General features: G+C 41.4%; 1 protein-coding gene across 4 annotated transcripts in view; it reads right to left on the bottom strand.

Annotated features, from left to right (window-relative positions):
- The window catches only part of APP (amyloid beta precursor protein), a 295526-nt gene that overhangs the window by 95000 nt on the left and 186974 nt on the right, over positions 1 to 13552 (bottom strand). For all 4 annotated transcript variants that reach the window (XM_073363102.2, XM_073363091.2, XM_073363122.2 and 1 more), the window contains one exon: positions 167 to 300. In XM_073363102.2, the coding sequence (XP_073219203.1) occupies positions 167 to 300 (134 nt within the window). The remainder of the gene's footprint in view (positions 1 to 166; positions 301 to 13552) is intronic.

Raw genomic sequence — 13552 nt, 5'->3', positions numbered from 1 at the left:
CTTGAAGATAGGGAACAGTTGGTCTCTTTACTCCGCTGCAGATTGGAAGAGCAGCAGGTAAAAGCCACGTGAGTTTCCCCAAAATACAGAAAGTCAAGGAATTCATTAATCCTGTGACCCATCTGACAAGACATCAGCCTTAATTATGAACAACAGTATGACTTACCTGAGACATTCTTTCACGGTGCTTGGCTTCAAGTCTCTCCTTGGCTTTCTGGAAATGGGCATGCTCATTCTCATCACCAGGTGTCTCCAAGTATTTGTCAACAGCATCTGGAGTGCTGGCAGCTGTGGTGGGGACTAGAGTCGGAGTTTTTATAGGAGAAAGGGAAAAAAGCACAATTTAAGTTTAGTATAAATAAAGTTCATTTGAACACAGGAACGAACATCCAGTAGAATGAAGCCATTCAAGTAACTTCAGTCAGGAGACTAGCTTTATAAAACTTCTGTATCAAATATATATATAAAAAATGGTGGTATAGGAGAAAGATTTCACCCCTTTTTTTTTTTTTTTTATATCTCAGGAAAAACTCTTCCACTCAGTACAATGTTACTTAACAGATTATGAGCTATTGGCAAAGGAAACATGCAAAGAGCAAACACACTTGGCACTACCTAAGGTACATAAACTGACAGCAGACACGTTTTTTCAAAACCACATGCTTTATTTATTTATAAAGATTAAAAACAAACATACAACAAAACAAACACACTTTAAAGCGTCTACAGAGACGATATAAACCACAACCATACTGCAGTCCAAGGACATTCTATTCAAAATCCCTCTCACTGGCATTCTGTCCTCATAAAGATGTGCTTTGTTCACAATAACATGGATTAAAAAACCCTATGCTAAAATGGATCAGTGCATAGGAGGGTTAACAAGAATACTTTTTTTTTTTTTAAAAAAGAAACTCCTATGAGATAATCAGCCTATTCTTTTGTGATTCAGTAGCAACCATCAATTGCTAAGTATCAAGGGAAAACATTTTCTAGTAGAGATTTACTGAAAATCATGGACTCCACAACCATCTCCTATACTGTAATTTTTCGGGTTATTCCATAATTTATTGCACTCTACCATATTTTGAACATTTGAAGATTTCATTTAAACAAAAAACACCTACTGAAAAGATATAGCCATGAAAACAAGAGAAACAAATACAGCCCTCCAGGCAAACACAAGCTGCAAAAAGTTGGACCCTTCTCTACTACGTTTATATGTAGTCTTTAAAGCCTGACTGGGCCTAATATTTTTCTTACTAAGTACTGACAATTTCTTTTTACTATTTTTATTTTAAACTCTCCTGTTCCTTGCCAAAAACCCCAATGTGAATGGAATGTTAAATTATACAATTACAATGCCAAAGAGTCACGAAATGCAAAAGCTGTAATATTTTCTACTCTTGGAGTCATTATGTAATTATGATGTAATGTAAATATAGCCCTATAATTCAGTCACCTACAAATATTAACCCACATGGCTAGTAGCCAACATATATTTATTAATCATAATATTTTGTACATATGTAGTGTACAATAGTTCTTACAACAATCCTGTGAGAAAAGTATGGAGTTATTCCCATTTTACAGATAGGGCAACTGAGACACAAAGGTTCACTTAGTTGCCTAACAACATGTAATCGGACAGTTTCAAAGTCAAGATTAGAACTCAGGAAAGTCTTGATTCTTTGCTATGCTCATCACACCAATCTGCCTCCATTTGTCACACCACTAAACATAAATTTCACCCACAAACATACAATTTACATGGTTTGTGCCGGACGCCCATGCTGTTTTTATCACAAAACTTGTATAGAGCGTCTTAAACTTACAAGATGCTACAAAGGAAAGATAAGGCAAATAATTTGTTTCAGATTAAGACGCTCCTGTTATGGTACAGTGTTGTCTGTTGGGAAAATTTATTAACACGGATGAATTCCAACTGTGATCATTTGGAACTTGAACTGAGTGAAGAGAAAACGTTTTGTGTTGTTCTAAAAGCATTTCAAAAATGCAATTTTCTACCTTTGTGGTTAATATTTGCCGAATCTATTTGATTTCCTCCATGTATTCTCTTTGCTGAAACTACAGTTAATAAAACTTATTAAAAATGAAAAAAGTAAAATTAAAATATGTAACACTAAGAGAAGTTTTAAGTGGAAAAAAGTGATTGAATGAAATAATTGTGCAATAAATAAGTATGCAAATTTAACGTTTAATTTATTGCACACAAAAAAGATCACAGGCATTTGGAATAATAGAAGATCAATCAAGCCATGTATACATTTAGGGACAGATTTTCAAGAGCTCTTCTCCCATGTAGTTATCTAAATAAGGGGCAGATTTTCAGAAGTGTTCAATACCCAGTTTTCAGTGGGATACTTATGGTCAGATTTTCTAAAGAGCTCAGCATATTGGGTGCTGAGCTGTTTTGAAAATCTGGACCCAATTGTGTGTGCTGAGCACTTAAAAAAAAATCTGGCCACTAATGGTGTACCCTTACAAAATTCACATCTGTGATTCTTCACTGATCCTACTCCACCCATGTAGTAACTGTGGAAGCTGTAGCTAAGAGACAGCTCAGACTTTTTACCAACATATCACCTAACCCTGCTCAGAGCAGGTACCACTAGTGGAAACTAACGGCTACGAAGTTTGCTAGTAGAGACACAGCCAATGTCACTGCATCTAACAAACAATGTAGATCAAACTTACAAGATTGGGGGACTGTATCCTGAAATAGAGTTACACTGAAAAGGACATAGGTGTCACCAGGATATACAGTTGAACAACTGCTCCCAGTGAGCTAAGAGGGATAAAGCTATCCTTGGATGTATAAGCACAAGAATACCAAGAAGAACTAAGGGGGTGGTATTACCTCTGTATATGGCATTAGTGAGACCATTACTAGTATACTTTATCCAGTTCTGGAGTCCAACGGATGTTGAAAAATGAACAGGGGTTTAGAAGAGAGCCACAAAAATGATTTGAGGTCCAGAAAACAATGTCTTATAGCAAGGGACTTAAGAAGCTCAGTCTGTTTAGTTTATCCAAGAAAAGGTTAAACCATAACAATCACAAGAACCCATATAGGGAAGAGATTTCTGATAGCACACTGTTCTTTAATTTAGCAGAAAAAGGCATAATAAGGCCTAATGGATGGAAGCCCAAGCTTGACAAATTCAGGCTAGAAATAAGATGCATATTTTTAACAGTGAGTGTAATTAAGCTTTTTTTTTGGGGGGGGGGGGGGAGAAGAATGTAAGCAGGGACATGGTGGATTCTCCTTTACTTGAATCTTTAAACCAAGACTGGATGTCTTTCTAAAAGATAAGCTATTGCTCAGTCACAAGGGAGGGGTGAGGTTCAATGGCTTGCTTTATGCAGGAGTCCTTCTGGCCTTACTCTATTAATCTTATCTGCGGTTGCTAACAGAACTGGTGGAACTGCAGCAGTGCAGAACATCCAGCACCAACCACCTTACCGCTGTCGCACACAATGCGCCACACACACAGGGCATAAGCATCCCTGCAACCATTGAAACATCAGGAATATTGCAGTTATCCCAGAGTACTCTCATAAGCAGCTGGCATGATGTCTGTAATATACGTCCATTTGCACCTGTTCTCGTTTTTGGTTTGTTCCATTGCTTGCTTTGAACCGTTCTGTCCTGCTCGAGAAGCTATGTGCGCATTTCAAAGGGCAGAGCCTATGCCGTGCTTTGCACCCACACTTGCAACCGGGATAAAAGAATCACCAGCAACTTCTAGACCAGGAGTGGCCAACCTGTGGCTTCGGAGCCACGTGCAGCTCTTCAGAAGTTAGTATGCGGCTCCTTGTATAGGCACCGACTCTGGGGATGGAGCTACAGGCGCCAACTTTCCGATGGGCCAGGGGGTGCTCACGGCTCAACCCCTGGCTCTGCCACCGGTCCTGCCTCCATCCCATCCCATCCCTTCCCGCCCCCTCCCCTGAGCCTGCCATGCCCTCGCTCCTCTTCCTCCCACCAGAGCCTCCTGTATGCCACAAAACATATCAGGAGGTGCAGGGAGGGAGGGGGATGTGCTGATCGGCAGGGGCTGCCGGTGGGCAGGAGGCGCTGGGAGAGCGCTGATGGGGGGCTCCTGATGTATTACTGAGGGTCTTTGGCAATGTACATTGGTAAATTCTGGCTCCTTCTCAGGCTCAGGTTGGCCACCCCTGCTCTAGACCCAATGCCAGACAACATGTGGCCTGGTATCTATTAAGACAAGCATTGCCACCTTTGGGTCCCTCTGCCTGAGGAGTTAAGGAGCCTGATTTTATCTTTTTTGTCTTCAATTTTTAAGTTTTAGCTCTGGTCCCTCCTATTTTATTTTCCAGATGAAATAACAGATTCCTCCTCTTTCTTGAGCTCTCTTCCTGGGAGACAGAAGCAGAAGTGATCTAGGTCAGGGACTGGAGCGAGGTTGCACCTCCAGATGCTTCCACAGGGCCCAGCACATTCCTCCTCACCTACCTAATACAGTGGAACCCGTGGCATACATGGACAGTGACAAATAGGGACCGGAGAGAAATGAGAACACTGGAAGCCTGCATATAGCCATTAGACCAGTGACCCATCCAGTGCCCGGAGCTGTCAAAGGCATCACTGAAGAGTGGGCAGGAGCACTGTGGGAGTCAAATGGGAATATCAAATGAAATGATAAAGCTGGGACATCAGTGCTTGCTGTCGACACTAGTCCAGCACCAGTCCAAATAGAATCCCAGTGGTGGCATGAATGCTTGGCACCACTGATAGAAATATTGTGTGGATGGGTGGTATGCTACAGGTGCACTAGGAGTCTGCTGAGCTTAACATGACCATGTACAAATATCTGAAGCAAACAACAAGGACAGAGGAATTATTTAAGATTGTACAGAAAGTTTAATTAAGAGTGAAGGAATTAAATAGATCAAAGGAAAAGTTTAGAGTGCCTATTAGAACAGAATATTAACAGTGAGGTTTATTAGAATGTGGAATAGTCTCCCAGTTGAAAAGGGAAAAGTTTTCTTGCTTGTGTCATTTAAAATTAGCACTCACTTGCCTGTAGGGAACAATCTGGCACTGTCAGTGGATGAATAAGATAATTTAAAAATAACAGGCAGAACACCAGTCAATCTGGCATAAGAGACTAGTAAAAACTTTCTTTAAAAAACAGAGGTCTGCTTAAAAATCAAGGTCACCACGCAATTTATTTATTTTGTGTATTCACAAAGTCCCAGAATATCTCTCAAAGAATATCAAAACCCACAGAGTTGGACTAATAGCAGTTTAAAGATTCCTGACTTAAAACAATTGACAAAAAAAGAACACGACGAAGAAGAAACAATTACAACAGGACCGCTCTACTCTTACATAAGCAGAAGTATTTGTTAAAAATCCTTCATTGCTCCCTTTCATGCAAGTTTTAATTTTCATTTGAATAATTTGGGGACATTAAATGACAGAGGTGTATCACAGACTGCCCCCCCACCCTACCCCCCCAGTACCAACAGCAAATGTTCTTGGGTAGGCATAGACAACAACGTGTAAGAATACCCTAAAGATTCGTTTTTTTGCAATCTGTTCTCACTTTATGAAGATAGTAGTAAATAAATGGAAGCCTTAATTTTCTATACTTTGTGTTCCATCAGTTAAATTAGGTATATTGAGTATGCAATAGCTACTATGTGAAACCTGACAGAAAAAAAAGTGCAAACTTGCTGGAAGGGAGGGGAGACAAGGGCTTTTTCCCTATTCATAAGGCTCTTTTCTTCATAAATGATTCCTGTGGGATTCTTTATAGATTCCTGGACAGGTGGCATAGAGGATATAAGCATCAGGTTTAACATAATAAATAAAATAATAATCTAAGCTTCCTGGAAACATAGATTTAAATCTCAACAGGGCCAGCTGTGCCCCTTGCCTTTTGTAGTTTACAGACTCTTTCAAATAGGATAATAAAAGATGCCCCCACTCCCTTTAAATAAAGTAAGAGTGCCCTTGGGAGTTAGACTAGATGACCCTTGTGGTCCCTTCTAACTCTATGAAAATTTCCCATCTCCCAAAAGTGTTTCTGAAAGTGCTGATAAAAAGGACTTGCATATCAGTGCCAAACACACCATTACAGAAGGACTTATAAGCAGTGCTTAATTTGTGCCAGGGCTAAGCCCTGGTACCTCTAGGCTTGGCAGTTCATAGTCCTGGCACCTCTGGGCTTACAGCATCAGTTATGAAAGTAAAGAAAATTGCTTGAGCCCCGGCACGTGTCTCATTACAAATTAAGCACTGCTTATGAGTACAGTATGCCATGGAAACAGCACTTAGGTATTTATAAACACAAGTATAAGCGCATGTACTTTCAACTCCTGCATTTCCTGCAACTGTCTGGTCAATATATGGATGACTACTTAAATAATATAAGCACATAGTGGAAGAGAAAGTAAAAGATGTGCATATTGAGCTCATTCTTTCAATGCAGGCATGGAGAGGTATGTGTCTGCCAGGGCCCAACCAGAATCCAGGGCAATTGGGAGGGATGTGATTTTATTTTTTTTTTAAATATATAAAATATTTTGAAAAAGCACAGATTAAAAAAAAGTTACTTATGCTTTAGGTATCTTTAAAATGTATTTAAATACAAACACAGAATATGTAAAATACGTAAGTACAAGTATGTAGAGTACTTCAAAATACTTAGGTATGCACTTAAGCCCATGGGAACACTGTCTCTCACACACATGTATAGCAACTCTCCCATCCACAAGATAACTAGATTTCATTGGAGCTGTATATAATTTGTGAAGTGATTTGAACATAATATAATATTCAGTGAATGAATAGATTACTTCTGAAATGCAATATATTTAACTATATCATCCACATAAGATTAAGGCCGAAGCTTTGCGTTCCGTGAACAGAAGTTTGCTGTAAAAACATCCACTCCTCTTCTTTAAAAATTCCCAACTGTAAAAAGGTATGTAAAGGACAAAATACATAAAACAACCTCATTTCATATTCACCCTAGTTGATAAAAATGTAGGTGAAATGGATGAAGAATTGGGCATTAACATCCACAAATGTCTTAATGGGAGTTCAGGATATTATACATTATAAAATGGGCAGCTGGAGTAAAAGGTTCTAACGAGGACAGGAATTTCAAACTGTGTATAATCAGCACAATTTAGTGCTCTGAACTTAACTTCTATGTAGGGAAATGTGCAGATTAGTCACATCTCAGATCTTCTGAACCTCAGAACTTAATTTTAAAAAATATCAGTATCTGCACTGGATAACTAATGAGACTAGTGATGGGCTAGACTCAATAAGTTCCCATAAGTATCCAGAGGCTCTTATCCAAGCCTTTTAATGCTCCCTCTGAGTGAAAATCTAATAGCCCTCTGGTTATCTTTCCCTCCCCTGCAACTCTCCTTGTAAGGAAGGGTGTTGACACATCTTGGTATAAATGAGATTGCGGACATGTCTGGAGCTGAAGACAGGAGATTTTCTCATAACCAAAGAAAAGGATTTGGTTTGGTCTGGGTTTTCCCCCCTAGGCCTGGTCTACACTATTGGGTTAGGTCGAATTTAGCTGCGCTACGTCAATTTAAAAAATAAGTGCATCCACACAACCAACCCCATTCCGTTGGCCTAAAGGGCTCTTAAAATCGACTTCTGTACTCCTCCCCGATGAGGAGAATAGCACTAAAATCAACCTTGCTGGGTTGAATTTGGGGTATTGAGGACACAAATCGACAGTATTGGCCTCCGGGAGCTATCCCAGAATGCTCCATTGTGACTGCTCTGGACAGCACTTTGAACTCCGATGCACTAGCCAGGTACACAGGAAAAGCCCCAGGAACTTTTGAATTTCATTTCATGTTTGGTCAGCGTGGTGAGCTCAGCAGCACAGGTGACCATGCAGTCCCCCCAGAATCGTAGAGCATAGAATGTTTCTACGCTTCCCCTATCATCTCTGACCCTGAGGTTACCGCAGATTAGAAGGCGAAAAAAACGCACTCGCAATGACATGTTTCGGAGCTCATGCAGTCCTACCGCATTGATAGGGCACAGCTTAATGCATGGAGGCATTCAGTGACAGAGACTAGGAAAGAATTAAGTGAGCACGAAGAGCAGAGGCAGGATGTGATGCTGAGGCTAATGGGGGAGCAAATGGACATGATGAAGCATCTGTTGGAACTGCAGGAAAGCCAACAAGAGCACAGCCCCCTGCTGCATCCACTGTATAACCGCCTACCCTCCTCTCCATGTTCCATAGCCTCCTCACCCAGATGCCCAAGAATGCGGGGGGGGGGGGGGGGGGGGAGGAGGCTCCGTGCACCCAGCCACTCCACTCCAGAGGATGGCCCAAGCAACAGAAGGCTGTCATTGAAACAGTTTGATTTTTAGTGTGGCTAAATAAGCAATGTGGCCTTGTCCTTCCCTCCTCCCGCAACACACCCCACCTGGGCTTCCTTGTCATCTCTTTTTTTTTTTTAATTAATAAAGAAAGAATGCATGGTTTCAAAACAATAGTTACTTTATTTCGAAGTGGGGAGGGTGGCTGGCTTACAGGGAATTAAAATCAACAAAGGGGGCGGGTTTGTATCAAGGAGAAACACACACACAATTGCCACACCGAAGCCTGGCCAGTCATGAAACTGGTTTTCAAAGCCTCTCTGATGCGCAGCGTGCCTTGCTGTGCTCTTCTAATTGCCTTGGTGTCTGGCTTCTCAAAATCGGACGCCAGGTGATTTGACTCAACCTCCCACCCCGCCATAAATGTCTCCCCCTTACTCTCACAGATATTATGGAGCACACAGCAAGCAGCAATAACAATGGGAATGTTGGCTGCACTGAGGTCTGACCTAGTCAGCAAATAGTGCCAGCGAGCTTTTAAACGTCCAAAGGCACATTCTACCACCATTCTGCACTTGCTTAGCCTATAGCTGAACTGCTCCTTACTATTGTCCAGGCTTCATGAACCATGGGAGCAAGGGGTAGGGTGGGGTAGGTGCGACCGCGGGGGTAGGTGCGACCGCACGGTGCTGCTGGCAGGCAGCCTGAGGCAGAAGCCTGAGAGCAGAAGCCTCCAGTTCGCATGATATTCCAGGCAGGACTGAATCTCCACAAGAAGAAAAAGAAGAGAATGACCTGGAGTATCTGGCTCCCATTCAGTGCTCTAAGAAGAGGATAGCCACATCTGTCCAGGTGCCCCTGATTGACCTCAACGATGTCTGTCAGGAGCACCCAGGAGACGTACGACGGCTATCAGTCCTACTGCACCATCTGCCGCAAAGGCAAGGAGCTGCTCTGTGTAGCAATGCAATACCACGTCTGCCAGCAGCACCCAGGAGACGTACGGTGACAGTGAGCGGGCTCCATGCTTGCCATGGTATGGCGTCTGCACTGGTAACCCAGGAAAAAAGGCATGAAACGATTGTCTGCCGTTGCTTTCACAGAGGGAGGGAGGACTAACGACATGTACCCAAAACCACCCGCAACAATCGTTTTTGCCCCATCAGGCATTGGGAGTTTAACCCAGAATTCCAATGGGCAGTGGAGACTGCAGGAACTGTGGGATAGCTACCCACAGTGCACCACTCTGTAAGTCGATGCTAGCCACAGTAGTGAGGACGCACTCTGTCGACTTAATGCGCTTAGTGTGGTCATACACAATTGACTGTATAAAATCGGTTTCCAAAAATTGACTTCTATAAAATTGACCTAATTTTGTAGTGTAGACATACCCCTAGAGAGCTACTTCCTTGAAGATGACCTCAAATGGAGGGAGGGGGGAAAGAGAGAGAGAGAGAATTTGAAAATATATGGAAAAGACTAAAATAAGGAGTAGGTTTCTTGGGGAATTTTCCCCTGGTTTTTGTTAGAAATTCAGGGCTTGTCTAGTCTGGAAGACTCTGTGGTAAGTGGAGAACTAATTAAATGATGAAATCAGAAGAGTCAAGATGCTGAAAGCTGAGCAGATGGAAGAGGGGGAGTGAGAAGGGTTTTGAGTCACACATGTTAAAAGAGCATTTTGAACATATATTTAACTCTGACTGAACACTCTGAAGAAGGAATGCCTTTGTTAAAGATCCCTTTTTAATTATGGTGCAAAAGCTCACAGTAAACATCCCTGAGACCCATAAAATTCCTCCAGCAAAACAGGGAAGACCAGACTTGACATACCTTAGAGTAGTCAGGGAAAAAAGCAAGTTACCTCTAAAATCATGTGTGCGCACACATATACAAAGACAACCCTCATTCAGATGGCCTTCATATGTCATAGAGGAGTAATAAAGGAGTAATAAAGTAATAAAGCTTTATTACTAAAAATAAAAATAATTAAGTCATAGAGTAAAAATAAAAATAATAAAGTCACAGAGGAGTAATAAAGCTTACAGCCTTGTTCTTCCTCTACCCTACAGCTGATGCTGCTCTCGACTCATGCTGCGATGTGTGCTGGGGGAGGACAGAATGCGCTTGGAGCCTGAGGCTGCCCAGAGGGGGAAAGAATGTGGGTAGTGTAGAGTAACAAGATTTTCAAAGTTGACAGAAAGGCCTCTGTTTTCAGGGGAAATGGGCTTAAGGTTATGGTTTTAGTGCTTCCATGCCACCCCTCACACTTGGGAGGAACTCCTTGGATACATTTGCAAAACTAACACATCATCCTCTTCCAAATCCTTCCTTACAGCTCTCCTTTTCCGGGATGCTTATCAGAAAAACTTGACACCAGTTAGGCCACTGGTGGGCAACGACCACTGCTGATCCTGCTGACCAGTATAGAGTCTTTGTTTCCTGGCACACCCCCATTTGTCTGTCTGTTTCCATCAGTTTTCTTATACTAAGATTGCAAACTCCTTGGGGCAGATACAGTCTCTTCGTTTTGTGTTTGTGTAGTACTTCGCCCAGTGGGGTTCTGGTCCATGACGGTGCCTCTGGCATTACAGTAATATAAATAATAAATCATACTGCTCCCTGTCGCATAGGTGCTGGAACTAGGGGTGCTGCTGCACACCCTGGCTTGAAGTGGTTTCCATTGCATACAAGGTTTACAATTTGGTTGAACGACACTCAGCACCTCCACTATAAAAACTGTTCCAGAACAGCTGCCCTGTCGCTCTCCTCAGGTAAGCTATCCACGTCAATCTCCTCCCCTGTCATCCTGTAGATTTGACTCAGTGGGGAGGAAGGTTAGCTCAAGATTTTGAGCAGGAATTGAAGGCTACCTGGGAAGTGAGTGGAATAGAAAAGAAGAGGGTGGCAACACATGAAAGGCCTCTGGGTGGGTGGTGATCCCTCAGTGTCACTGCACAAAGACAGCCTGCTGTCAATTTCACCAGCTCTACTTGCGGGCTGCTCTTTCTTGAAGCTAGTTTGCAGGGAGTGCCAAAAACCAGGACAAAACACTGTTTGCCTGTAAAAACTAACTGGAAACAAGGAAAAGGTCCTGAACATTGTAATGTTCCTGGTTTTCATGGCCATATCATCCTTAAGTGTTCCTCTCTATGGAAGGGAAGACACTGTTGCCGCCCCTTTGGGTTTTAGATCAGGTCTAGAGAACTAGGCTTTATTTCTCGCGATGTGTGAGGATGTGAAGTGGTGCTGGAGAAGGGAGTCTGGGTTGGGAGAGTAGGGGAGTTTTCGCTGCTTTTGTCCTTCATCTTAGAAACCTAAGTGTAGTCTTCCTTAGCATTTTCAGGACTAGTCAATTTATAATTGTATTGCTGGCACTCTCTTTTGAGGCTCACACTGTCGTGAAACAATCCAGTATGTGCTGGTTCATGGCTGGCTAATTAAACCAGATTAACTGTAAAACTTTGTAAACCTCTTATTACCTGGTGATCGTCCGGTAGTGATATCCCAGCACATTTCTGTACATCCCTGCTTTCTCCTAAATATAAAGTTATGGCTTCTTACCATGGACCAATATGCCTCTCTTTCTCTTCCTTTAATCTTGTTCCATCTCTCAACTAGTAAATTTCTTTAAAAAAAAAAGCACTACAGTTTTACAGTCATAGTTTGTTTGCTTGCTTTCTGGACTTTTTTTTATAGGACAGTAATACTCAAGCTGAACTACCTAGCTTTAGACTGAGTAATTTGTCCACATAAGAACTGTATTACTGTCACGTAAAACAGTGTCTCTCCTAAATTAGCAGTGAGAATATTGACAACTCATCTTCCCAAGACATTCCATAAATAAACTTAGTGGAGGATGTGGGAAAGGATGAATTAATGAAAGCTTATGTTAAATGCTGTAAGTATCTGAATTTGTTTAGTCAGCGACTAAAAAGCTTTGACCTAAATCTTACACTGATGATATAGTTAAATATATTGCATTTCAGAAGTAATCTATTCATTCACTGAATATTATATTATGTATATATACACTACTATTCACAAATTATATACCGCTCCAATGAAATACAGTCATCTTGTGGATGGGAGAGTTGCTATACATGTGTGTGAGAGACAGTGTTCCCATGTACTTAAGTGCATACCTATGTATTTTTTTTGTACTTATGTATTTTAAGTATTCTGTATTTGGATTTAAGCATAAGTAACATTTTATTTTTAATCTGCAAATGCTTTTTCAAAATACTAAAAAAAAAAAAAAAAAAAAAAAAAATCACATCCCTCCCAACTGCCCTGGATTCTGGTTGGGCCCTGGAACCCACTGTCTCACTCTGGGAGCTTCAGGCCATAAGTTCAAAGCTCCATAACCATCGGCAGACTTAAACACTGGTTGGGCCTGAACTGCGGCACTGCTCCAAAGCCATGCCAAACTTTGGAGAATTACAGATCCGACTTCTGGAGCTAGAGAACATCTCCTTTTAAAGTGTGTTTATTGAAGAACTCAAACAACATCTGTTGAAACCTGAGTTCAGGGCTATGTACTATTCCTGTAATAGCAGATCTCATGATCAATATCCGCGTATGGCATTATCACAAAAGATCACAACAAATTTCCAATACTCAATCCAGTGGGCTGCCATATTGAGATGGAATTTAAGGGACACAGGAATCACCCAAATTAAAACTAGGCTAGGACACCCAGGCTAATGTATTTTCTATCGGAAAAATAGCCATTGTGTCTCGAGGCCAGATTTTCAGAAAAAGTGTCACTTGCATTAGAACTGATCATATGCATGGGGATTCATAAATTACACATTAAAAGGAGTCATGGCTAGGTCCCATTATGAGACCAAACTTTTAGTTCCTCTTCAACTTCAAAATGTTGCTGTACTTCTAAGGAAACAACAAAATGTCACTGAATTAGGCAAACACATCCGAAAAAACGTTAGAATGGCACACAATTGTCATAATTTCCACATTACAAAAAAGAAGTGAGGCCTTTGTGACTGGAATATCCCACCTCTCTCCCTTTTTCAAATATATGCTTTTCATGGGTTTTGTTTTAGGACATTCATGAGTTTAACTACAATGACTTACAAGTACAGTTTAATGGAGTTACACATCCATTGCTCCCTGGAAGGCCTTTCTATTAACCGTCGTTTTTCTTCTCCTGTTTTTATTTCCTTACCTCCT

Source organism: Lepidochelys kempii, chromosome 1, assembly GCF_965140285.1.
Source record: "Lepidochelys kempii isolate rLepKem1 chromosome 1, rLepKem1.hap1, whole genome shotgun sequence".
In the NCBI taxonomy this organism is placed as follows: domain Eukaryota; kingdom Metazoa; phylum Chordata; order Testudines; family Cheloniidae; genus Lepidochelys; species Lepidochelys kempii.
Note: the sequence above shows the minus strand (reverse complement) of the source record. Positions and strands in the feature narration are given on the sequence as shown.